The sequence below is a fragment of the Lolium rigidum genome, chromosome 7 (genome assembly GCF_022539505.1).
Source record: "Lolium rigidum isolate FL_2022 chromosome 7, APGP_CSIRO_Lrig_0.1, whole genome shotgun sequence".
NCBI lineage: Eukaryota > Viridiplantae > Streptophyta > Magnoliopsida > Poales > Poaceae > Lolium > Lolium rigidum.
Genome location: NC_061514.1, coordinates 176,549,444 through 176,573,128, shown reverse-complemented (window position 1 = coordinate 176,573,128; position 23,685 = coordinate 176,549,444). Strand labels below are relative to the sequence as shown.

Sequence of the window (23,685 nt, the reverse complement as noted above, 5' to 3'; positions counted from 1 at the left end):
GATCCATACAATATGAGATATAAGCCCTAAGCCCCTAAATGGCTAAATCCCTCTATTTAGGCTAGCTGCAACTTTTAGACAGAAAGATGTGGTGAGATGCAAAATTAGTTTTTTTTTTTTTTTTTTGAGGGGAAGATGCAAAAATAGTTTAATTTCTGTGTTCGGGTGCAACAACTACCAAACACGTTATGTGCAATTTGCTCCTTCTATCGTAAGCCCATTCAGCCCATCGTATGCCCAGCCCACTGCGGACTTCACGGCCCAATCTCCAACCTCGCCGTCGCCTATAAATGTATAAACCCTAACGCTTCCCCTCTTCCTCCTCCGCCGCCGCCACCGCCACTCAAGACCAACACCGGAGCCGGAGGCAGAGACGAAGGGAGAGTCGACAAGGGAAGGCAACGATGGTGTCCGGCTCCGGTGTGTCCGCGCGCCGCGTGGTGGTGGACGCGCGTCACCACATGCTGGGCCGCCTCGCCTCGATCGTTGCCAAGGAGCTCCTGAACGGGCAGCGCGTGGTGGTGGTCCGGTGCGAGGAGATCAGCATCTCCGGCGGGCTGGTCCGGCAGAAGATGAAGTACCTCCGTTTCCTCCGGAAGCGGATGAACACCAAGCCCTCGCACGGGCCCATCCACTACCGCGCCCCGTCCCGCATCTTCTGGCGCACGGTCCGTGGCATGATCCCGCACAAGACCGCCCGCGGCGAGGCCGCCCTTGCCAGGCTCAAGGCCTACGAGGGTGTCCCGCCGCCGTACGACCGCACCAAGCGCATGGTCATCCCAGACGCGCTCAAGTATGCGCCCCTCTCTCTTGCTTTCTGCTCTAATTGGTGATTTGATTGGTTCTGTAGTGATGATCTTTGTGTGACTTCTTGTTGGCTAGGGTTCTGAGGCTGCAGCCGGGCCACAAGTACTGTCTTCTCGGCGAGCTCTCCAAGGAGGTCGGATGGAACTACCACGAAACCATCAAGGTACGTAGCGTTGATTCGATCGCTCTCCTTGTCATCTCTATGAACAGTATATTGATGCTGTGATGCATGTATATGATGCTCTGGTACTCTGATTTACTATGTTAGATGTGTTCTGATTGAGCTATGGCGTATCATTCCTGTGTTAGATATAAGCCAAACTTTTCCTGTTATATGTTAGCTTTGTTGAATCAAATGTAACTTAGACTAGCCATAGAGCAAGGGTATTGAATTGGGGGCTTCTTCTGTTCCTAATTTTGTTGAAGTCACCTCTCTGTCTTTGTCCATGTACATGTTTTCTTGCGTGATTGCCCTCTTGATTTCTTAGTAAAACCTTCTCTGATTTTTTACTTACGAGGCTTTGTGCAACATGAGCATGACTGGGATGATGCAGAAACTAGGACAGATGTCCATTGATTTTTCACAAAGATGATTTTTAACCAGCTACTTTTGACCAGTCATGCTATCGTTTTTACAGTAAATGCTATTATTTTTACGTCACAACTTAATGGATTTCTCTCATGTTTGTTTTACTTTCTGAGCTGTGTGCAACATGAGCATGACTGGGATGATGCAAAAACTAGGACTCACGTCCATTGATTTTTCTCAAAGATGATCTATAACCAGCTACTTTTGACTAGTCATGCTATTTTTGTCACAGTAATTGCGAATTTGATTTATTATTTGTTTGTTTACAACTTAATGTCTCGTGTTTGTTTTACTTACTGAGCTGTCTGCAAGATGATCATGACTGGGATGATGCAAAAAACCAGGACTAATGTCCATTGATTTTTCACAAAGATGATTTATAACCAGCTACTTTTGACTAGTCATGCTATTTTTGTGACACTAAGTGCTAATTTGATTTATTCTTTACAACTTAATGGATTTCCATCATGTCGAATGTTAGCTTTTGAATGATCGTGCTTTGGATGAAGAACAAAATGTGTTCTCATTGATTTTGTAATGATGATTCCCATAACAAGCTACTTTTGATCATTTTTTAATGAAGTTCTCTCTTAAGTATTTGGTTGTGGCTTTTACGGCCTTTTGTTTGCTGCTTTTCTTGTGCTTCCATGACAAGCCTATGATGTGAGACTAATATTTGCTACTCTTGATGGGTAAATCCCAGTTGACGATCATAACCACCAAGATCTCTGAGGCCTCTTGTATAAACAGGGATTACTTTGTATTGGTGTTCAATTTTTTATTTGTTGTTAGTTTCAATTTTTATTTGAACAGCAAATCATAAATCGTGGCTGGGTTATGGGTGGTTGTCTTTACATCATAAATCGTGGGTTATGGGTGGCTCTCATGTCAGAAGTATCTTTCTACTATTGTGGACAAAACCTTCTTATTTTTTGAAAATGCAGGCTTATTTTTCATCTGCTGGATTTTTATAGATTGTGTACCTTTGATCAGTAATTCCACTAGGTGACTTTCACCGTGTGTGTTCTGTTTGCTTCTCTTGTACTTCCATGTTAAGCCTATGATGTGAGATTAATATTTGCTACTCTTGATGGGTACTACCCAGTTGACGATCATAACCACCAAGATCTCTGAGGCCTCTGCCTATGGCAAACAGGGATTGTTTTCTTACAGTTCAAATGTTTGGCAGTTTGTCTGTTCATTGTGTGATTTTTTTCAGAACATGCATTAAACGTCAGGAAATGGTTTTCTACCGTTGTGGATAAAACATTATTGGCCATGACGATGTTAGAAAATAACTTGCAATTCATAGTTATTGGCCATGACCAACAAGATCTCCAAGTCCTGTTAGATATTCTTGATTGGGGAGCCATTTTTATGCTTGCTTGTGGATCTATAGTGCACATCTCTATAGAATTGTATGTTGTCTCATGACATCTTTTGTTTGGATCTGGCAGGAACTTGAGGAGAAGCGGAAGGAGAAGGCTAAGGTCTCGTATGACAGGAGGAAGCAACTGACCAAGCTACGCGTCAAGGCTGAGAAGGCTGCCGAAGAGAAGTTGGGTTCTCAGCTGGAGATCCTGGCACCAATCCAGTACTAGTGTGCTATTGGATTGCTGGACAATGCTTGTGATCTTTACTATTTACCTTAGTAGCCTGAGGATGTCAATGAGATTTCAAACTGCTGAGTACCTATACTATTCCAATCTTGTAGCAAATGGATTGTTTGTTTTGTGGAAATGTGAGAACTTTTGCGTTTGTCTACCCCATGAGATCCTTGCTGTTCGTCATTTGTTCATTTCTACTGTTACGGTCATCTAGGGGACAGTTTTTGGTTCATGTTCTTCAGCTCGGGAACACATCCATAGTCTGCTTCCATTGAATTTCGTTACCGTCAATAGCGTGCTACATATAGTCACTCTGTTAACCGTTGGCTCAGTCTCTTGAAGGTGCTCATAGAGGCAAGTTGTTTCAAAAATGAGCACTTGCGTCTAGGTTGACCGTTGAACTGAAATTGAAATTTTTCTCCCTACAATCTCCCAGTTGGTATAGGCGAACACACTCTGTTGCACGCCACCATCCCATGGTAGAGACTGGAGAGGACTTTGGTTGGCTACGGCTCCACCCCATCCCATGGTGCATCTCCTTCCCTACCGTGACTCTCCTCCCCTTTCCTTTCGATTCTCCTGTAAAATCCTTTTTTTTATATATAAAGTCTCCTCTAAAACCCTAGACCAACGGGAATGCCTCAACCGTGTAATCTCCCTTGTGTAACTGAAGCTGAGCCTTCCACGATTTTATTTTCTAGGTCGAAACATTAATGAAACACATGCATCTCTTTTGTTCATTATTCACTAATTTGTGTGGAGTAAGTATTAGGAACAACGTTCTCATATTCAAACTCTGAGACACTAAAGTTACACATCCAAACACAAGCTAGGATTGGCACATAGACTTGATTCCCCTTGCAATTGCGAAACAACGAGACAACAGAATTGACCTACGGTGTGACTAAACATCAATTACCCATTTTTCAATTCCTATAGGATAGGACATGCCATACATTTTATTCCTATGTTTTCGAAATCCAAGAGGCCTTTACCTTGTTGAGGAGGACAAGCCAGAGAGAAGATCCATCAGAACCCACACCTTTCACGGTGCTGGCATTCATATTGTTCAGCCCTGTGACAGGGAAACGATGCAAACAATTCCAGTCCAGCAACATCATCTCAAAGAGTGATTCACACATAGTCGCACCACATGTTTTAATAGCCAGCAAATTCGATTGCAATGGTATTTAATCATCTGAAGATGTTGGGGGATTAAGTTGTCTTTCTCACGAAAACAAGAAAAGAAAAGAAAAGAAAAACATGGATTATCATCTTGCTAACTATACTAAGGGTGTTCCTGGAACACAAGGCGGCATATGTACATCTTATCCTCGAATCTGCTGCGCTAAATAGACCACTATTGACCATAATTAAGCTCCGGTGACCTGCACACAAGAAATGGCACATGTCAGTAACGACAGCTTCACAAATTTCGAATAAAAGACAAACATAAACTTCTGGAGGTGCTACAGAATTAGAGAAACAATCATTTCAGGTATTATTCGTTCCCCAAATTCTGCAAATAGGAACTCACTTTGTATACTGAACTATCACATGATTATGTCAGTCAGGCATGCCCATGAGCAAAGTGAGATTTCACTTGAATAATGGGAATAAAAAAATCTACCACTCTAACAGCTTGAAAAATGTCCCAAAAGAGAGGAGTTGCTTTTTAAGCCTCCATTGACACTTCATTTTGGAAAATAATTTCTGCATAGCAAATTATCCTCCCATCAACCCATCAGTTTCACCACCAAGCACCACGTTTGGCAACAACCTTAGTTTGCACACTTTTCTCCATATTTGGTTATGTAGGCAAAATTTCTTGTATGGAAATAGTTACCTAAGATGCTAATTATGACTACCAAGGAGACCATTTGAGATTATCAACACCTGTACTTCTGAGCTATGTGTGTCATGATGGTATATGAAGAGTCAGTAACAAATGCTAGCAACATTCACACCGTCGTGGGAAAAAGAGAAAAACAACAGTGCAATTTGCGTTTAAATTATCATGTCAACATAGCATATGGTATGAAATCTATCCCAAAGTAAACTAACTTAATGTACAGTAAAAAGTGGATAAAATCAATCTACATAAAGGGACAAGCTTCTTACCTCCTTTCTTGCTGTTCCTAGTAAGAAGGCGGACGGAGTTCTCTTAGACGCCGAACAACATGCTTCATTGTGGGCCTAGAAGAAGGCACCTCCATTGTGCACATGACCCCCAGGTTCATAATCTCAACCAGGTCATCGTGTGGGGCCTTATCCCACAAGCCTTCGACGAAGAACTCACGAACTCTACCTCTTTGGATTAGCTTATTAGCCCAACTAACGATGTTGAAACCATTTCCATATGGAGAAAATGATGGATCCAGTGCTTTCTTATCGGATATCAGTTCAAGAAGTACAACTCCATAGCTATAAACATCTGCTTTATCAGACACGCGGCATGTCATTGCATACTCTGGTGCGACATAACCAAAAGTACCAGCGACGTTTGTGGTTGCATGGGTTTCTGAGTTCCGGAGAAGTTTTGCTAATCCAAAATCAGAGAGATATGCATTGAAGTGGTCGTCGAGCAATATATTGCTTGGCTTAACATCTCGGTGCAGAATGCGGGGGGAGCACTCGTCATGCATGAAAGCAAGAGCCTGAGCAATATCCAGAGCAATTTTGTGAAGCATTCTCCAACTAATTTGCATCTTAGTTCTGTCTTGAATGAACCTTTGCAAGTTGCCACCAGGCAGATAGTTGTATATCAGGAATGTCTCTTGGTCACTGATATGGAACCCAATGAGGGTGACAAGATTAGGATGGCGACACCGCCCAAGGGTTTCAACTTCTGTTTGAAATTGCTTGGCACCGTGCTGCCTCCCAATAGAAAGCCTCTTTATTGCCACCAAAATCCCAGGTGCAACCTCAGCTCTATATGTCGCGCCAAAGCCGCCACTACCAATGCAGTTGCTTGCATTAAAATTACCAGTGGCGCGGACAACTGCCTCATAAGTCAGGGAAGCACCAATATCAAGACCATGAAAAACCTTCACCTCCCTTATAATACCAGAACGTCTTGCTGGCCTCCCGGTACATCTCTTTTTGCAAATGTACACGATGATCATTAGTAAGAGAACAACAATAACTGCTGAAGCTGAAGCAGCCAGAATAATCTCTACGGTTCTCAAGTGACCACCACTACTGCTACCATCAGCCGGCGTGCCCGAGTTTGCCTCGGTCAGTACCCGCGAGCTTCGGAATGGAGGGATGACTGTAAATAATTCACTAGGCTGGGGAGGTGAATTTACCACTGAACTATCACCTGCCACCGAGGAAACGTTAACCACTTGGAGTGATGACATATGGGCTGATACCTCCCCAGAGAGCAGATTGTTTGCAAGCAGTAGATCAGTGTGATTTCTTAGTGCCAGTAGATCAAAAGGAAGCACTCCTGATAAAGAATTGGAGGACAAATTTAGAAACCTGAGTGTGCTCAGCTGGCCCAGACCGGATGGTATCTCACCACTGAAATTGTTCCCAGCCAATGACAGAAACCTCAAGCTCCTGAGCTCCCTGAGAATGGAGGAAGGCACTTGACCATGAAGCAAATTTCCGCTGAGGTCGATCTTGACAAGAGAGCTGCAATGCCGGAGCTCCGGCGGGACGCCTCCGGCGAGCCTGTTCCCGGACAGCTCCAAAACCCGCAGCTCGGCGAGCCTCCCAATCTGCGGCGGGATGAAACCATCCAACGAACTGGAGGACATCCGGAGCCGCCGGAGCGCCGCGCAGTCCCCTATACCAGGAGGGATTCTTCCGGCGAGCTGGTTGCCGGAAAGGTCCAAGCTCCGCAGTCCCTTGGGGAAGGTGACCGGAAGGGAGCCGCGGAGGGAGTTGCCCGCGAGGTTGAGCACCTCCAGGTGCTGTAGACGCCATAACTCACCGGGTATCTCTCCGCGGAGCCCGCGGGAGGGTAAGGAGAGTACTTTGAGCTCGGTGAGGCGAGCCACCGCCGGTGACAAGTGCCCAGCGAGGCCCCCGTCGGGTCGCGGAGGGAGGGAGACGGCGACGACCCGGGACCGCGCGTCGCAGCTCACCGACGTCCAGGAGCAGTGTTCCCCGCCAGATTCTGGCGACCAGTGGCGGGGAACGTCGCCGGAGACGGACGAGAGCCCGTTCTTGAGCTGGCGGAGCGCCGTCCTGTCCTGTTCTTGGGGTACCGAGGAGGAGGAGGAGGAGGCGGCGGTGGCGAGAAGGTGGAGGAGGAATATGGTGGCGGTGGTTGTGTAGCAGAGCGCGCTCCGGCGATGGGAGGCCATCTCCCCGACTATTCGCCGACGAGGTCCTGGCGGGCTGAGGCTGTCGAGTCAGTCAGTGTGAATAGAGAATTGTGTGGTGGGGTCGATGCTGTAGGCTGCTATATATAATGGCCGAGGCGATGACTCTAGAGTAAATTGAAGGGAACTTAAGGGGCTAGACTGCGAGAATTCGTATGCCTTTTCCAATCTTGGTGTCATTAATTTCTCAGTATTTATCCCGTTAATTTCGTATTCACTTCCTTAGTGGACTACTTTACTTTTGGAAGGCAATTTCCTGTATGCCAAATTTACCTTGTGGGTGGGAGCATTAGAATTGTAAGTTTGTTTTCTAGACCAGTGACTCTTTTGTTTTGAAATCGATTTTGAAAATCTAACCTTATTGGGCGCGTGATTTGTTTGGCAAATACATTTGTTTTTATGAACATAGTAGTTCATCCTTTTGGCGCCAAAATGTAGGTATATCGAAGTGTTCAAAATAATTTAGGCCCAACTCCAAGGGTTTGTTGCTTTCGGTGCCCATATCGACGTGATTCTCCAGATACGGTCCACAGAATTTAACGGTAGCATCTATTGGGCTCAAAGTTTGGGCTTCAATGCCCGCCATATTCGCTCACCTTACAATGGCGGAGACCCCCCCCCCCCCCCGACCCCGACCCCAACTTAATCGGCCCGCAAAGTTTCTGCGTAAAGCGACAACACGCGCGGTACACGTTAAGGGTGTATTGCTCATTGCGCCGATACCAATGCAATGCTCTGGCTATGGTCCACAAAGTTTGGCGCCACCGCTAACTGGGCTGAAAAGTTTGGGCTTCAATGCTCGTCATATAAGGAGACTCCCCCCCCCCCCCCCCACACACACACACATAATTAGCCCGCCGAGTTTTCGCGTAAAGCAACAATACGTGCGGTACACACTTCCTCATTGCGCCGATACCAATGCAATGCTCTGGCTATGGTCCACAAAGTTTGGCGCCAACGCTAGCTGGGCCGAAAGTTTGGGCTTCAATGCCCGCCATATTCGCTCACCTTACGATAGCGGAGACCCCCTCCCCCTCCCGACATAATCAGCCCGCAGAGTTTTCGCGTAAAGCGACAATGCGCGCGGTACACACGTTAAGGGTGTATTGCTCATTGTGTCGATACCAATGCAATGCTCTGCCTATGGTCCACAAAGTTTGACGCCAACACTAGCTGGGCCGAAAGGGTGGGATTAAATGGCAGATACCTTCACGCACGCAACGCTCTTCACCTAATGAGCCCCATGAACACCGATAAACTTGTTGGTCGCTATCTTTGCGGATAATGGTGTCCCTGCATTCTCCGATGATTCCCACGCGGGTTTAAAGCTCAACTATTTGTCCAACTTGCAGTAAGAAACTATTTTCGTAGAAATGTAGATACGGTGATCGACATATCTTGTACGGGGCTCGTTAGAAGGTCGAACAAATTTAGAAAGCCATGGCACATTGCCTTAGTTAGCGCTCATGTGTTGGAGTTGCACTATATCCATCATGCTCGACCTCTTATCTTATATCGGTTGCCGTTATGTGGTCATATATACATTTTTCAAACATATGCAAACTTGCCATACAAACTTGAAACTCGGCATATGCTCCTTTCGAAACTAAATGCAGGGGGTAGTTAAAATTCCACTCCCCGAAGTTTCCAAATATTTGAAGTTTGAACCCTCGTCCACACATGTTGAATTGGCTCAGACCACCCATTGTCACAGGTACTAAAATTTATTTAAAAGAAAACGCGAACAAACTACATTAATAATTACCACCTTCCAGACATGTTGAAAAAAAAAGAAACAGCGGACTAGATCAATTATGCAGACTAGTCCTCCCGTGGATTAGTGGAATGCGATATTAATTTGGACGTTGCCGGGAAGGAAGCGTGTGTGGCAAGATGCAGTGAAACCTGGGGCGGCCGTCGATGTCTGCCGTGCGTAGCTCGCCCAGGCCCGCGTGGCAGCCAAACTATCAGGCCGCAGGATCGCAGTAATGGACATCTCTGGAAATATTCTGTTTTATGGAGATCATTCATTGTGTGAGAGTTGTGTTATACTGTAATAAATAATGAAGAGGCATGAAGTATGTTTGGAGTATATCTATACATATCTATATCTATATCTATATCTATATCTATATCTGGAAGCAACATCTTTTCGTGGGTGTTGGTTGTTGGAGTAATGGACATGTCTGGAAATATTCTGGTTCATGGAGATTCATTCATTGTACTAGAGTATTTTTTGCACAATACTCATCTGTTTGTTTGCTTGTTTGCTGTGTGTGAGAATTGTGTAATGATAGTACTGTGATAAATAATAAAGAGGCATGGAGTATGTTCTGGAGTAGTAGTAATGCATATCTATATCTGGAAGCAATATCTTAGAGTATGTTCTGGAGTAGTTGTACTAATGCATATCTATCTGGAAGTGGAAGTGGAAGTGGAAGCAAGATATCTTTTTGTGGGTGTTGGTAGTTGGGAGGAAATGAAGCGACGGACGGTGCAGCCCTGCCCGATCGTCAGTCATAACTCTTTCTCGTATGGTTCCAAAAAGTGCAGATATAGTAGGAAAATAATACTAGAAGAAACGGAAAAGCGCCGCTTGCTTTTCCAAGGCAGGAAGCCAGAAGGGCCTGTGTGTTGGACCTATCTCTCGGACGTCACGTCGTGACGCCGGCGCCCCACCGCAGAAGAGAAGAGCAAAGCGGCGGAGGCCAGGCGCGTGTGTCGTTTGACAGGTAGGCCACCAGGTGTCGGCGTGGGATCCACATGGCGCGCGCGCCGACCGATGCACCGCCGTGGACCGTCTGGAGATCGGCGAGGCTGTGTCTGTCTCGGCGGAGCGCGTCACTGGAGATGGATGGATAGATGGAGGGTGACGTGACGCCAGTAGTAGGAGACAGTGGTCGTTGGTGTCGCTGCGGTGACGTTGACGTGTCGGTGCTGAAGCGGTCGTCGGTCTCTCTTGTTGAATGGAATCAAACAGGGAAACAAAGAAATTATTGGGAGTCTCTTTCCTGCGCCACCTGCTGCGATGCATCAACGATTCTTGTGCAGCAGTAATAATATTCTTACTGATGTGTGTCATAGTTGAGGCGATCAATTCCTTGACTGGCAGAGAGACTGTTGGATCAACAAGAGTGTCACACCCAACCGAACGAGCCCTACAATACGCACATGAATGCCTCGATTTTTCTCTATAGCGGGACCATATCAGTCATTGATAGTACATAGGCACCCTTTTTGTCCCTGATGATTATCTTATAACAGACAACTCACAACATCGTCCTTCATAAACCAACAACATTCAAACATACAGTCCATCCAATGCTTAACATCATTCTTTCTTTGGGCGAATCATTAACATCATTCTTTCTAGGAGAGACCCACATACGTTCTTTACGGGCTCTCCAAATTGACCCGGACTTTTGGCTCTCGGGTGCAGGCGCACCCTATATACTCTAAAAATTGTAGTAATTTCAAATAAAGTCAAAAAAATTCGAATCCTTTTGGGAATCAAAGATAATCAAGTATTGTACTCGTATAAATTTGTTTGGCTAAAAAATGTTTCACATTGACTTCAGGCAAAAAAATAACAAATCTATGACGAATATAGCGTGAATAGTACTTTAATATAGGACCTTCAAGTCTGTTTTTTTCACCCAGGAAACAAGAGAAGTTATTTCATGGTGAATCTTTCGTATACGAGTACAATACATGATCATCTTTGATTCCCAAAAACATTTGAATTTTTTTGATCTTTTTCTGAATTATTATATTTTTTTTTTATATAGGGTGCGCTTGCTCCCAGGTTCACCCATGCAATTTCGCTCTCCAAATGCGCTATACTCATTCATCATGGCTCCCCGCCTTGGCGGACTCCTCAGCACCAAAGAGCTCGAAAAATGGGTTGCACCGAGGTTGCAGCTTCGTCTCATCCATCCTTCACTCGTCATCGTCGCTGTCGAAAACGACGCCCTTCCTGCGATGGCCGGCCTGCTGTTTCCTTGGCGGGGAATCCTCGTCCGAGTCAACTTCCCTGCGCCTTTGGCTCCCGCTCGCACCTGACTCTCTCTTCCGCTTCGGTTCCTGCACAAGCAGGCAACACCAGTTCCAGTTTTGATTAGTATTGTTACACCATACGTCACGGCAACAGGTCTTTCCTTTCAATACTACATGCAATTTAGTGTTATATAAGAATAGTCAGCAACGACTGAATGAGAAACTCAATGGAAATCACAGCGACACAACACCTTCTGCTTACTTCTATTCTGTTTACCCATCTAACTGTCGGACCAGAATGGCAGCACGGCAGAGTAAAATTATCTACCGAGTCTGAATTTTAAATTTCAGTTCAAAACGGTGGGACACATTCCTAGTGTCAAAGTTACCAGCAATCTTCTACTTATCTACTACAAATTACATGTGAAATAACAGGACCTGAACCCTGCTAAATTGGAAGGTTACTGCAGTCCACCACATCGCATACTTTGTAAAAGGAAAATTTGTAATTTGAGGCAAGTAAATTCGGAGTTTGAGGCAATGACATCTTTACCTGGATTTCTTCATCTGACATAGCAGCCTCCTCCTCCACGTCTTCCTCGTATTCATCTTCCTCATCCAGCATATCTTCCCTTCCAGCGGTTGGTGAGTGCTCAATGTCCTCGCCTTCAGTTTCATACTCTGATTCCTCCTCCCTTTCACTCTCAGAGTATTCCTGACGTCTTGGTGGACGAGAAGGAGGGAAGGATGGCTTGCGAGGAGCACCCCTACTCAAATTCGACTGGAAAATGTGCACACAATACACATGAGCATTAACAGTAAATGATTAGTTCAAATGAGGAAATTTCTTTGCTCAGTTACTCACCTTCTTTGCGTTAATTATACGCCTTTCCGCTTGTGCTTCAGCCTCCAAGTCATCCTCAAAACGACCACGGGATGCCATTCGCCGGGAGCTGTAGTGGTTATCGTTCTCCTCATCCTGCCAAAAGCGAGTAATTTGAATGAATCCTTTCCACATTTGGATGCAAAGCTAGTAACGGGCATGCAGATAATAGCATCCATGTATCAACACACGCAGAAGTCCCCCACAGCTCATAAATGCAAATGTTGTTTATTGCTATGTCCAAAAAAAAGTCCAGTCAAGTTCAAATCAGCAGAGCATCTGATACTCTCTAGTCTTTACAAAATAGCCACAACAGAGGACTGGAATTAACCACCCCAGAAACTGGAAATCTCCATTCAACAAGGTAACCCAAAAGATTTGAGTAAACTAGCGAAGCATGAAATGGATCTCATACAAAACTAAACTGCCAACGTTATGATCTATCATTTGCATCATTTAAGACAAACCATAGTACTAAGCTTTAATAAGTACACGATACACCTACGATAAAAACATAAACGACATATACACTTAGATCTAAATGGTTGGTGGATGTACAAATGCATTTACTAGTGCAAGTTAAAAGAAAATGTGCCTAGACTAAGTATCATTGATTCTATCACTCTGTTCCATAATATAAGCCGTTTTCGCAAGGAAAACTTAAAACGGAGGCCAAGCTACACGTAACTCTTTATTTGCGAATAGTCAGAATTCATATTTCAAAGTTTCAAAAAATCTGAAATAAAATTCTGGAGATAGCCAATAATGTATACTACAATGGTTTAGGCTACACAAAAATGATAAATTCTGACAAATTTTATAGTGAATAGTGCACATTTCAAGACTAGAAAATTTGTCAGATTCTGACAATTTCATGTAGCCTAGAATACAAATTAATTTGCATTGATGTTTTACACCATTGTAGCATACAACATTGGCTACCTCTAGAATTTTGTTTCAATTTTTTTTGAAACTTCGAAATATGAATTTTGTTTGAAAATAAAGAGCTACACGTAACTCGGCCTCCAAAACGCCGCACTCATTTTCGCAAACTATTTTAGTTTGCTAAAACGGCTTATATTGTGGAACAGGGGGCCGCAATAGCTAATTGTGTTATAACCTTCTTGATTGGCAAAAAGCAGAGAAAGAACAAACCCACCTCATCTAATGCATCTTCCAAAAACCCTGGAGAAAGCTGCCGTCGCCTGGATGGTTGTGTATATTTGCGGCTCACCTTTTCTCTTTTGCGTTGAAGAAGTGAATGGGCTCGAATATTTTGGCCCTCGGCCTGCACAGTTACTATGTCAGTGGAAAAGGACAAATTTCACTGGAAAGCGCATGAAATCGGCTTTGAACAAAAAAGGAAAAAGATCAGCAATAAACACGATGAATATGCCTCACTAGCTAAGGGACATATAAACATATACTGCCTTCATAAATGGCAACTTTACTGGATATAATGTTTGGAATGTTGGCACCATAATCATCAGATTCCAAACCAAATCATGACTACGATAAATTTTTGACCAAATAGGCTGAAAATGTTTAGATGGAACAAAAACACGAGTATAACTTCAGAAGTAACCGAACTCAAACTCCACAGAGATAACAGGTTTAATAATGTTGACTTGTGCTAGCTGGTATGCATTGGCAGAGTGTCAGACAAAATAAATGGTAACCAACACTGATTAATAGGTGACTAAGGAAATGAGTTTAAAGCTTCACAAAGTAAGAGCTTCAATGGGAAAGTAAGAGCTTCGTGTGCTCAGTGGCTTCAATGGGAAAGTAAGAGCTTCATGTGTCAAATGGTTATCTATGAAGTCAAAAGTGTAAAGTTCTTATCTTGGAATTCAAACTATCATTGTCTCATGATTAAAAACAATGGGGAGAAAGAAACAAAATTGCGGGCTCATCCAAATGTTTTGGGAATGGAAGCTGCTAATGGACAGGGTGGCGGCCGCCCAACAGGATCTACCCCCAGCGCTCCCTCCCTCAACTCTGCCAACCTCCCTCTTTGATCTGGTAGGGAGGGAAAGCAGTTCGAAAGATCAATCAAAGAGAGGAAAAAAAAATGAGCGGAACAAAGGGCTGGACTGGATGCTGTTCTTTTCCTGGTGAAATGAGTTCCCTTTCTTTTGTGTTCTCTCACATACAAGGGAAGGCTTTGCTTGTAGGTTTATTAATATGGTAAATACATGTTCTTCATGAGGTTACCAGCACCTGCATTTAATGCTGCAGACCCTACTAAGAACTAGGAAGTCCTACTTGCACTATGTTAGAAAAAAAACATAAATGTGGAGAACATGTCAAGCCCTACGGCATCCCCTGAGATACATGTAAGAGGACGTGTAACATGACACAAGTGCTACTATATCTGAAGCCTTAGCTTAAGTAACACAAATCATGCGCAAGTCAATGAGCACATACAACAAGTGGACAAAATATTGAGTTTTTGTTACCTTTTCTTTTTCGTGCTTCACTCTCTCAGGATCCTTAGCATCAAACCATTTTTGCATCTTGACTGTTTTCTTATTTTGAGAATCAACAAGAGCAGTCAGTAAACGATGCGACTTTGAAGACAAGGAAGATGGCATAAATCTCAATTTCTGTAACAGTCTTCCTTGTGATTGTAGAACTCCCTGTATTACAATTCAATTAATCAGGTCAGTGAAAAGTATTGTGGAAGCTACAGGCAATGCTGTTCAAATGCAGACACGAAAATAACCTACCTTCCCACTCCTCAAAAACAGATGGGACTGGTCGTGATTTGCTTCGTGTACAGATATATCAAGAACTTCATTGCCAATCAGCAGCTGCATGGTTCCATCTTTCCATTTGACAAAGCGTGCATTACTTTCAACCTGCAAGAAATCAATGTGCAAAAGCTTCAATAATCGAGAGAAGACAAATCCCACTAATACAACAGCAAAACATCGAAGAAAATACTGCATAGGAGTGCCAAACACCAGCAAAAACCTTCATTTGGTTACTCGCAATGATAAAAAGAGAAGTTTCGGCAGGCAACTTATGTTAGCATAACAAACACACAGCTTAAAGGTGAGGCGTCAAATTGTGCTTTGAACACAAGAAGACAAGTTGGAAGCACATACAAGAGATCCAATGCAATCATCATATTATAAGTAGGCTAGCACGTTCATAAATTAGATATCCTACAAAATGCCTCGTCAACTTCAAGGAGAGAGAATACGGGAGATGGTGATGTAATATAAATGCATAACTCTGAATCATAAGATATCATCATGCTAAAGCTACATAAAAAAACCAACTACTTACAGACGTAGTGCCATCAGCATTCCTAACATTTCTCCACCGCACAATGTTGTCCTCCAGTCGTATTTTTTTCTTGGTCCCAGATTCATCTGTAACATAAACATCTTCTTCCTCGTACGTTTTGGGGTCAAAAGGCCTTGGATCAATCCCCATAATGTTCGATACCTTGATCACATTCATCTACAAGACAATAAATCATTAAGTGACAAAACCCTACTTTTTTTTTTGCGGGTAACAAAACCCTACTTGAATAGCTGTGGAAGTGCAAAACTATTTGGCATGGGTTATAACATTCCTACTGAAGCCAAAAAACATGACATGGTTTTATCTCTAATATGAGCATATCATAAAAAAAGATCAACAAGACCAAAATGCTTTTATCATCAAAGTATAGGAATGTTGTTCTTCACAGCATGAGTTCTTCCGTCGCGGCATTTTATTATACCAGCCAGGTGAGTACCAGGCATAAAATAGAACATCACGCATTGGATTATTAAGTAGTAACAGATATGAAGTCATAATAAGCAGCAATGTGCAGGTATGCCATGCAGAACAGAAAAAGGCATGCAACAACAAAATAAAATTGATGGACATGATAAAGCAAATGGGCAAGCGAGCTTATGAAAACAGGCTTATACAGGAAAATAATACTGATTTTAGACTTCATGCTTCAATAGATGCTGTATAAAGATGTCAGGGAGTAGTTGGCAATATAATGATAAGCCGAGTGCACCAACATTCAATTATACATTTATACATCAGAAATACAACAGTGCGTAACGGATGCATGGTCGAAGACTGAAAGATGTGGTTCTGTAGTCAGCTCACTTTGTCGGGTCGGGCTGGTGGTTGCTGAAGTGGAACCACCAAGTTCAATGGTGGCCCAACTGGTTTCTCTTTTGTTTTCAGTTCAAGGTTGTCATCCGATTCATACCGCATATTGTCATCACCCACAACATCCTCTGGCTGCAAGTCTTTCTCATATTGCTCTTCATCTTCGATAGGAGATCTCTACAAAAGAAGAATGAGGGAAACTTATTGCGTGCATAGGGCACATGAGAGGGCTCTAAACAAGATAATTAGCAATAGATGTGAAACATCAAATCTGATTGGAAGCGTCGGTCAATATTCATGCAGCACAAATGCAAGAAATGTAGAAAAATTACGGTGTTCACATGACCGCTTAACAAAGCTAGAAATTATATAGGGGAACACAAAAATGACAAAATCCCAAGGTACAGTGGGATTAAATAATAATAGTCTACCAAATTCCCCGCTGTTCTGTATCAATTAAAAAAAAAACTAAACTAACATGTACCACATTATCATTATCATCCAGTAAGCAACAAAACCACTGCTTTCTATAGTCATAACTAACTGCAGAAAATTTTTCCACTAGTGGTAACCCTTGTTAAGATCTCTTCTGGAGTTCTGAAATCCTTACATTTTAGCTAGAATAGATGGAAGACAAGGAAAGTGAGTTTTGAGTCTTACACGTAAATCTTCATCAATTTCATCCGGGGCACGATAAGGAGCAGGTTCGTCTTCATCACTATCACCAAACACATCGCGGACAACTTCATCTTCTCCTTCTTCCTCCATTGGTGATCTGTGTAATGATATTGTGATTGTTATGAGTCACTGAACTACTGGGAGGATCTATAAACAATTATTCGACCATCGAACTGGTTACTTAGTAATGTCAGGTCTTAAAAGCATATGATGCATAATTTAACAAGCAGAAGTTTGGTTTTCCTTGCCTTGGTTTCCTTTGAGGAGCTTCCTCATCTTGGTGAGCTTGATCTACGTAGTAATTATCTCCGGATCCCTCCGATTCGGAGGCAACAGCCGGCCTTCTTCTGCTTGCAACTGCCTGACGCTCGTAGCCCTCGTCTTCACTTTCCATGCCTCTTGCATCAGCTTGCATCACCCCGTCACTCAGTTCTCTTTCGGGCGAGCTCTGAACCTTCTCCACGTCACTTTCTCCTTGGTCAAGATCAGCAGGATGAACCTCTCCTTCACTTTCCTCTTCCATCCCAATTTGCCCCTCACTCTCGCCTTCTCCTTCTGCCTCACCTTCCCCTCCATGCTCCGCCTCGCCTTCGCCTTCTTCCTGGGTAAGCACACCAGTAATTTTAACCAAATGCAAGATCAGATACTGGCTTTATTTGTGTCGATGAAGAATTAGGGCATATAGGGAAATCTGCAGGAACCTATCTTTTAACTCTTTAGCCATGGTTTTTCCAGATCACTTGCTACACCTCTCAGAATTCCTCATATATGCACAAGATTCTACCACACAAATAATTGTTCTGAAATTTCTACTTGCAAATGTTTTCGGTTAGATTTCGGGGGGTCGCTAAAACAGGAATCGGCCCAATTTCTGAAAAAGTTACAGCCCCAATCGCGGGTCTTGGAACCGAGGATTCCCCGAGGAAAAAGCTAAGCCCTAGCCCAGGATGGGGAGTAGAGCAGGAGAGATGAATCACGGCGAGAGGGGAGATTGGGATGTGCGTTACCGAGTGGTAGGGGTCGTGGGCATGGGCGTGGCTGCGTCCATCGTCTTCTTCCTCGTCGTCGTTCTCCTGGTCCAGGTCGTGGTGGTGGCGCTGCTGCTGCTGTGGCGGCTGCTGGTCGTCCTCGTCGACGATCTCGAGGGGCTCCTCGTCGTCGTCGTCCTCCGACTGGTCGCCGAAGAGGTTCTGCATCATCTGGCTGCGCGTCGCCCCATCAACGTCCCTCTCCCTGTCGTCGCCCGCCATCGCCGCCGCCGCCGCCGCCGCCGCTCTCCGCTCCGGTTCGGGTTTTCCGCTGTGAGGCGAGGTGTGCGTGGGGTCGCGTGGCGTTGGAGCTAGGAAAGGAAACCGAAAGGAATTGTGTGCGGGCCGGCCGGCTAGAACAGACTGCACAACCCCTGTCGTCGACTTAAAAAGAATCAATTTGTATTTTAAAGCGAAATTCGTCTTGGCTCCCGGGAGCATTTGCTCCCGGATTTTTGGGGAGCAAATTTTGTTTTTCAAAACTTTTTAAACAATTCCGAAAAAAATCATGCACGTACCTGACCATGGCACGCACCACCTTGTGAAATTTCGCTGCGAAATGTCATCGTATGCCTCCTGGGCAATTTGTCATTTTTGTCCAGGGTGCATACGATGACATTTTGCAACGAAATTTTACACGTTGGTGCGCGCCATGATCAGGTACGTGCATCATTTTTTCGGAATATTTTGATAAGTTTTCGATTTGTTCTAATTTTTCGAAAAAACCGGGAGCAAATGCTCCCGGGAGCCAAATCGCCGCTCCCCGAAATTGAGGTATACTCCCTTCCTTTGATATGGGAGTGTGTTTTCTCATGCAGGAGATTATATGGTATGCTTTAATCATGATTAATGAGGCATAAAACAATAGAACAACAAGTAAAAGCATTGTCTCTTCATCAAGTAGGAAAACCCGAATTTAAAAAAAAAACCGAAACAATGACTAAAATCCCAAAGTGCAAAAGGTTGTTGTGAGACAAATATACTGCTCCATTATAGATACACTCAAAGAGTGTTATGGATGGAGGTGCACAATCCATGAAGATAAACAATCACAACTTGACACCAATATTTGTTAACAAGATTTAGGGCTCCTTTGATTTGAAGGATAGGAAAAACATAGGAATAGGAAAGGTATAGGATTGGAATGACATGTCTACTTGAATCCTATAGGAAGATGAAGTTTGTTTGATTGTAGCAAAGGAATTTTTCCATGAGGTATGAGCTAATGCTTTTTTCCTATAGGAATTACACTACAAGATTCCTATAGGAATTTTTCCTATAGGCTATGTTCCTATGAATCAAACAACATGTATAGGAAATTTTCCCATAGGAACCAAATCCTACACAATTCCTATGCAAATCCTTTGAATCAAAGGAGCCCTTAGTAGTCTTGCTTACATTCGTGGACATGCTTAATGGTGCTCCTCCTCGTGTACTAATCAGCATAGTCCAATCGATGACAAGACTGTTGAGGCCAGCAAACCTATCAGACCGGAGGATGTGGTTTAAATTTGTAGTCAAATTACTTTGTCGAGTCGAGTCGGTGGTTACTGAAGTGGAACCATCAAGTTAAAAGGTGGCCTAGCTAAAAAAAACTAAGCCCTAGACCAAGATGGGGAGTTGTCGTGGTGAACAAACAGATACCATGGGTAGGCTTAAGTTGGGGCCGATGTGCCCCGGGAGATCCGGAGGAGGGGAGATGAAAGAACACACACAACACAAAGTTTACCCAGGTTCAGGGCCCTCGTGAGGAGGTAAAAACCCTAGTCCTGCTTCTCTGCAATGTATAGAGCTGTATACGAGAGCTACAATGGCGTTCCTTGAGTTGTATGGCAAGAGGTGGAAGATGAGCTCCTATCACTGAGGGGAGACTGAGAGAGCTTTGGAACCGTCCCGTGCAAGGGAATCCTGCCTCTCCTTATATAGGAGGGGGGCATGTTACAAGGGTGAAACCCTGGCATGGGTTAAAGCCGTATCTTGAGGATCTTTGCTTACGTTTGCCTTTGGCATGTAGCTTTGATCCTCTCCCGTGAGGTACTCTGCGGTGACTCATCATACCACTGCATGTTGTAGTATACAGGTCGTTGATATGATCTTCATGAAGTGATTTCTTCACAAATATCACATCCCTCAGAGTGGTACAACAGAAACATTGCAGGTCATAACACTCGAGATTATATTACAATCACAGTCTTACAAGTTGGTATTCTCGCATGTCCGATGAGAACTCAGCAACTTATTTAGGTAAGCTTCTACGCTGCTCGGCTCTATGATACTAGGGTATGACACTACTCCTCCGCCTCATTGTTGTCGGGCCCGTAGACTATCCCATAGTCCACGCCTTCCACTCCTCCGAACAGATCAGGCTCCTCGTAGACCAGCTCGTAATCTCCTTCTGGTGCTCCGTCGGTGGCCTCCACTTCATTCTCACAGTCTAGCAAGGGTGTCGAAAGAAAGTGAGTACAAAGGTACTCATCAACCTCAAAAGAGAAAATGTGTTTGATGCACTAGCTACGACCATTGATCAGAAAATCTCAGGTCAATGCATGTTTCGAAAACATTTCTTCAAAATGTTGATTTTATTCTGAAAACTATGTCTGCCAGTCTTCACAGGTTGAACAGAACTTCATGGAGTTCCTTTCCTGCCGCGTTCGTAGTTCCCTTCCCTGAACAGGGAGTGGCTGCCACAGTTTGATACCCTCTGCAGAGGTGTGTTACTTTTCCCATAAGAGAACTTATCCTTGATACCAACCGAGACGCGTTTCTCGTCCACACTTCCTTGGTGTGGGGCTAGGTGTAAGATCCAAGCCAATCAATGCCTTCTCCGCGACCTTGCATACCCACCCTTTTGCCATCCGTACACCCTCGGTAGACATCTCCCGATCATACAGCTTTAGCCCCAATGTACTATGGACAATCCCTCATAGACGATAGAGTCTCTCATCCACACGGATTAGGATTTTAAAGCATTTCCCAACCTACTGCAGTGTTATCCCCAACACCCAGCCAGGATCCATCAAGTCCGTTGATATGCAAGAGGAAAAAGATACAGCTGACTTCCCAGAGCCATTATAGATCTTATGGTTAATGCGAATTGTACGGCGCTAGAATCACTAGACAACATTGGTGATTAGTCCTAGATTTATAGAACCCTTGCAATGGAACCTCCACCATATCAACACATACCATGGTTCCATTGCCCACCACATATTCATATTCATAATTGGAAAAGTAAGATTTGGTTTTCAATGCAGGAACGATAAGTATAGTACTTTTGCGGGTAAATTCATATAAAATAATCAAGATGACATGAGCAAGGGTGAACTTGCCTGGTGACTGCGAGATAATGCAGTTCGATGTGTTGGATTGAACCTGAACCTCGGGTTCTGTAAAGAAGCATCATTGTCCGGTAAAGACAATGTTATAAGATCCAAATGATGCATGCATGGATGTATTATCTCATGTTGAATCCTTTACCCCGACATGATTTTTACGATTTAGGGTTGAGTTAAGTATTTGTGCCTTTGGCGGTACATTATAAATTTTTAAGTACTTTACATTAGTTCCTTTTCTAATAAGAAAAGAATTGAAAAGTAATTGATATTTTCCTTTGGAAAATATTGAGTTCAAATAAATAATTTGAAAAATAGGGTTTTCCATAGTTTGGAAATATTAATGAATGTTGAATTATTAAGATATTTTCCTTTTTGGAAAATCTTAATCTTTAAAAGAAATGACTTGGAATAATAGAATTCCTTTTGAAATTATTTGAATGACAATTATTTGAATTCATTAAGAATTTTCCTTGATTTTTAAATCCAAGGAAAATTGCAATTTAAAATTTAAAGTTCATATTTAAAATTTAAAATTTTCAAAATTTGAAATTTTGTGGTAAATTTCATTTCATATTTTATTCTTGTTAAGAATAATTTCTTATTCAATAAACCTATTTTTCTTGGATTTTTAGAGGTATTTTTCATTTATTTTTATTTGATAGAACTCACAAGTTATTTTAAAAAATGAAAAGACAGAAGTACCCCTAGCCCAATTGGGCCGGCCCACCAACATGGCCCATTTGGACAGCCCACCAGGGCCTGTCCAAAAACGGTTCGGTGGAACCGAACCCCTCGGCCCACCTCACTCTCTCTCTCGTTCCTCTCTCACTCGCGAAACCCTAACTCTCTGGCGATTCGGTGGCGACGTCGCCGCCACCATGGCTGCCGCCTACTCCGGCCATCTCCGGCCGAGCTAGGGCTCCCCGTGGTGCTCAGATGACTCAGCGTGCGACGGCGCGTCGATTCATCCGCGTAGACTCGTCGATTTCGTCCTCAGCAGCTCGAGCGCGTGTGTGACGCTCGCGGTCGCCGACGGATTCGTGGCGATCTCCGTTGATCCGGGGTTTCTCGCCAACCCTGGATGCTCGCCGCCCTCTCTGGTGTTGCGCGGGGCCTGGCATGGCTTGGCTGCGGTCTGGCACCGCCGTGGTTGGCCGTGCCACCGTGCTGCCATGGCCGCCGCCGTGTCCTTCACCGGGTAACGCCCTTCTCTTCGGCTACCTCCTCTTCTCCTCCTACTTCATTTTGATATGTGCCTGCTGCACCTCTGTGTATGCTGCTGCCATGCTATCCTGTTGCTTGGCTTGCTATTCTTGCTGTTATGCTTGCCATGCTTGCCATGATGTTGTGCATGCTATACTCTACCCTAAGCCTCCTGGTGCCTTTCCTATATATACTGGCTCACTATGCGGTGCTAAATCTATGTGTGCATGTATATGTGCGGTGCTAAATCTATGTTAATTGGATGGTTTTGTGTTTGATGTGACCTCAGTAGCCTTGCTACTGATTGGTTGCTCACACAGTTGGTTAGTTCTTGTTGGCTACTCACCTTTGCTTGCATAATAGAGGATCATAAATAATATGAAAGCCATTATGCTAGCCTGTGAATAAATCTAGGGTTTTTCTGATGGTTTAGTGGCTAGGGTTTTCACTAGGTGGTTCTTGGTAGCTGCTATTACTTGTAAACCTTCTACGGGTGCTATATGTGCATGTGTGCTTGCTGGTGTGCACCTCTGTGCATCTGTTCTTGCTTATATGCACAGAAATGGTGTCTGGATGGTTTCTAGCTCTAGTAACTCTTTTTACTGCCAGTGATTCTTGGTCAATCACCAAGTGACGATCACCCTTGAGAATCTGCTCAACCCATGACTTGTGTCATGCATAAATAATGGATTGGATCCACTGGATCCTCTCCAGGTATCAAGTATACCTTGCTCCAGCTCCTAGATGGTTAATATCAACTCTTGTTGAGCAGTTGCTTGATGATCTTGTGACTTGTCCTTCTCCTCCTAGCTCCTTATGATCTTGTTTTAGTTCCCATGTCTTCTATTGAGTTTTGGTTGATGAAGTTGGATGGATGAGTGGGTTCAGTGGTGGTTGGTGCTGTTCTTGAGCAAGAACTGAGATGAACTCTTGTTGTTCTTGGCTGGTTGCTTGATGAATGGTGACCTGGTCGACTGATGTCTTGCTTCTAGGGTTTCTACCCTATTTATTTGTGATGTGCTTCTCCTCTGGCTGTGACACACAAGCCTCGCTTGGCTTGTGACTCAGCTGTGCTTGATGTGCTGTTGGTGGCACAGCAA

General features: G+C 43.9%; 3 protein-coding genes and 5 non-coding genes across 8 annotated transcripts; 6 read left to right on the top strand and 2 right to left on the bottom strand.

The window, feature by feature from the left end:
• The first annotated feature begins 342 nt into the window (after positions 1-342).
• Positions 343-3,136, top strand: LOC124677731 (60S ribosomal protein L13a-4-like). Its single transcript, XM_047213688.1, has 3 exons — positions 343-793; positions 883-970; positions 2,854-3,136. The coding sequence occupies exons 1-3, from the start codon at positions 405-407 to the stop codon at positions 2,995-2,997; spliced, it is 621 nt and encodes a 206-aa protein (XP_047069644.1). The 5' UTR covers positions 343-404; the 3' UTR covers positions 2,998-3,136.
• LOC124679913 lies at positions 1,347-1,426 on the top strand. The gene has a single exon (XR_006995331.1). It is a non-coding gene; the product is annotated as a small nucleolar RNA R12 (small nucleolar RNA).
• LOC124679918 lies at positions 1,530-1,609 on the top strand. Its single transcript, XR_006995336.1, has one exon. It is a non-coding gene; the product is annotated as a small nucleolar RNA R12 (small nucleolar RNA).
• LOC124679916 lies at positions 1,718-1,798 on the top strand. The gene has a single exon (XR_006995334.1). It is a non-coding gene; the product is annotated as a small nucleolar RNA R12 (small nucleolar RNA).
• LOC124679889 lies at positions 2,050-2,132 on the top strand. Its single transcript, XR_006995311.1, has one exon. It is a non-coding gene; the product is annotated as a small nucleolar RNA SNORD24 (small nucleolar RNA).
• Positions 2,452-2,534, top strand: LOC124679891. The gene has a single exon (XR_006995313.1). It is a non-coding gene; the product is annotated as a small nucleolar RNA SNORD24 (small nucleolar RNA).
• Positions 3,137-4,157: 1,021 nt separating the features above from the next.
• On the bottom strand, positions 4,158-7,371 carry LOC124677880 (LRR receptor-like serine/threonine-protein kinase RPK2). The gene is made up of 2 exons (XM_047213830.1): positions 5,125-7,371; positions 4,158-4,391 (listed from the first exon to the last, which is right to left on the bottom strand). Exon 1 carries the CDS (start codon positions 7,317-7,319, stop codon positions 5,142-5,144), a length of 2,178 nt encoding a protein of 725 aa, XP_047069786.1. The 5' UTR covers positions 7,320-7,371; the 3' UTR covers positions 4,158-4,391; positions 5,125-5,141.
• A 3,868-nt stretch (positions 7,372-11,239) lies between these two features.
• On the bottom strand, positions 11,240-18,304 carry LOC124674960 (protein LEO1 homolog). The gene is made up of 11 exons (XM_047211012.1): positions 18,027-18,304; positions 17,268-17,620; positions 17,002-17,116; positions 16,336-16,518; positions 15,511-15,687; positions 14,946-15,077; positions 14,676-14,855; positions 13,376-13,504; positions 12,199-12,312; positions 11,887-12,114; positions 11,240-11,420 (listed from the first exon to the last, which is right to left on the bottom strand). The coding sequence occupies exons 1-11, from the start codon at positions 18,267-18,269 to the stop codon at positions 11,277-11,279; spliced, it is 1,998 nt and encodes a 665-aa protein (XP_047066968.1). The 5' UTR covers positions 18,270-18,304; the 3' UTR covers positions 11,240-11,276.
• Positions 18,305-23,685: the final 5,381 nt, after the last annotated feature.

Excerpts from the sequence above, each read along its gene's own strand:
- LOC124677731 (XM_047213688.1), top strand. The coding sequence starts at position 405 with ATGGTGTCCGGCTCCGGTGTGTCCGCGCGCCGCGTGGTGGTGGACGCG. Across the intron at positions 794-882 it reads GTCATCCCAGACGCGCTCAA|GGTTCTGAGGCTGCAGCCGG; the intron begins GTATGCGCCCCT and ends CTTGTTGGCTAG. Across the intron at positions 971-2,853 it reads ACTACCACGAAACCATCAAG|GAACTTGAGGAGAAGCGGAA; the intron begins GTACGTAGCGTT and ends TGGATCTGGCAG.
- LOC124677880 (XM_047213830.1), bottom strand. The coding sequence starts at position 7,319 with ATGGCCTCCCATCGCCGGAGCGCGCTCTGCTACACAACCACCGCCACC.
- LOC124674960 (XM_047211012.1), bottom strand. The coding sequence starts at position 18,269 with ATGGCGGGCGACGACAGGGAGAGGGACGTTGATGGGGCGACGCGCAGC. Across the intron at positions 15,688-16,335 it reads CACCAGCCCGACCCGACAAA|ATGAATGTGATCAAGGTATC; the intron begins GTGAGCTGACTA and ends ATTGTCTTGTAG. Across the intron at positions 12,115-12,198 it reads GTATAATTAACGCAAAGAAG|TCGAATTTGAGTAGGGGTGC; the intron begins GTGAGTAACTGA and ends CACATTTTCCAG.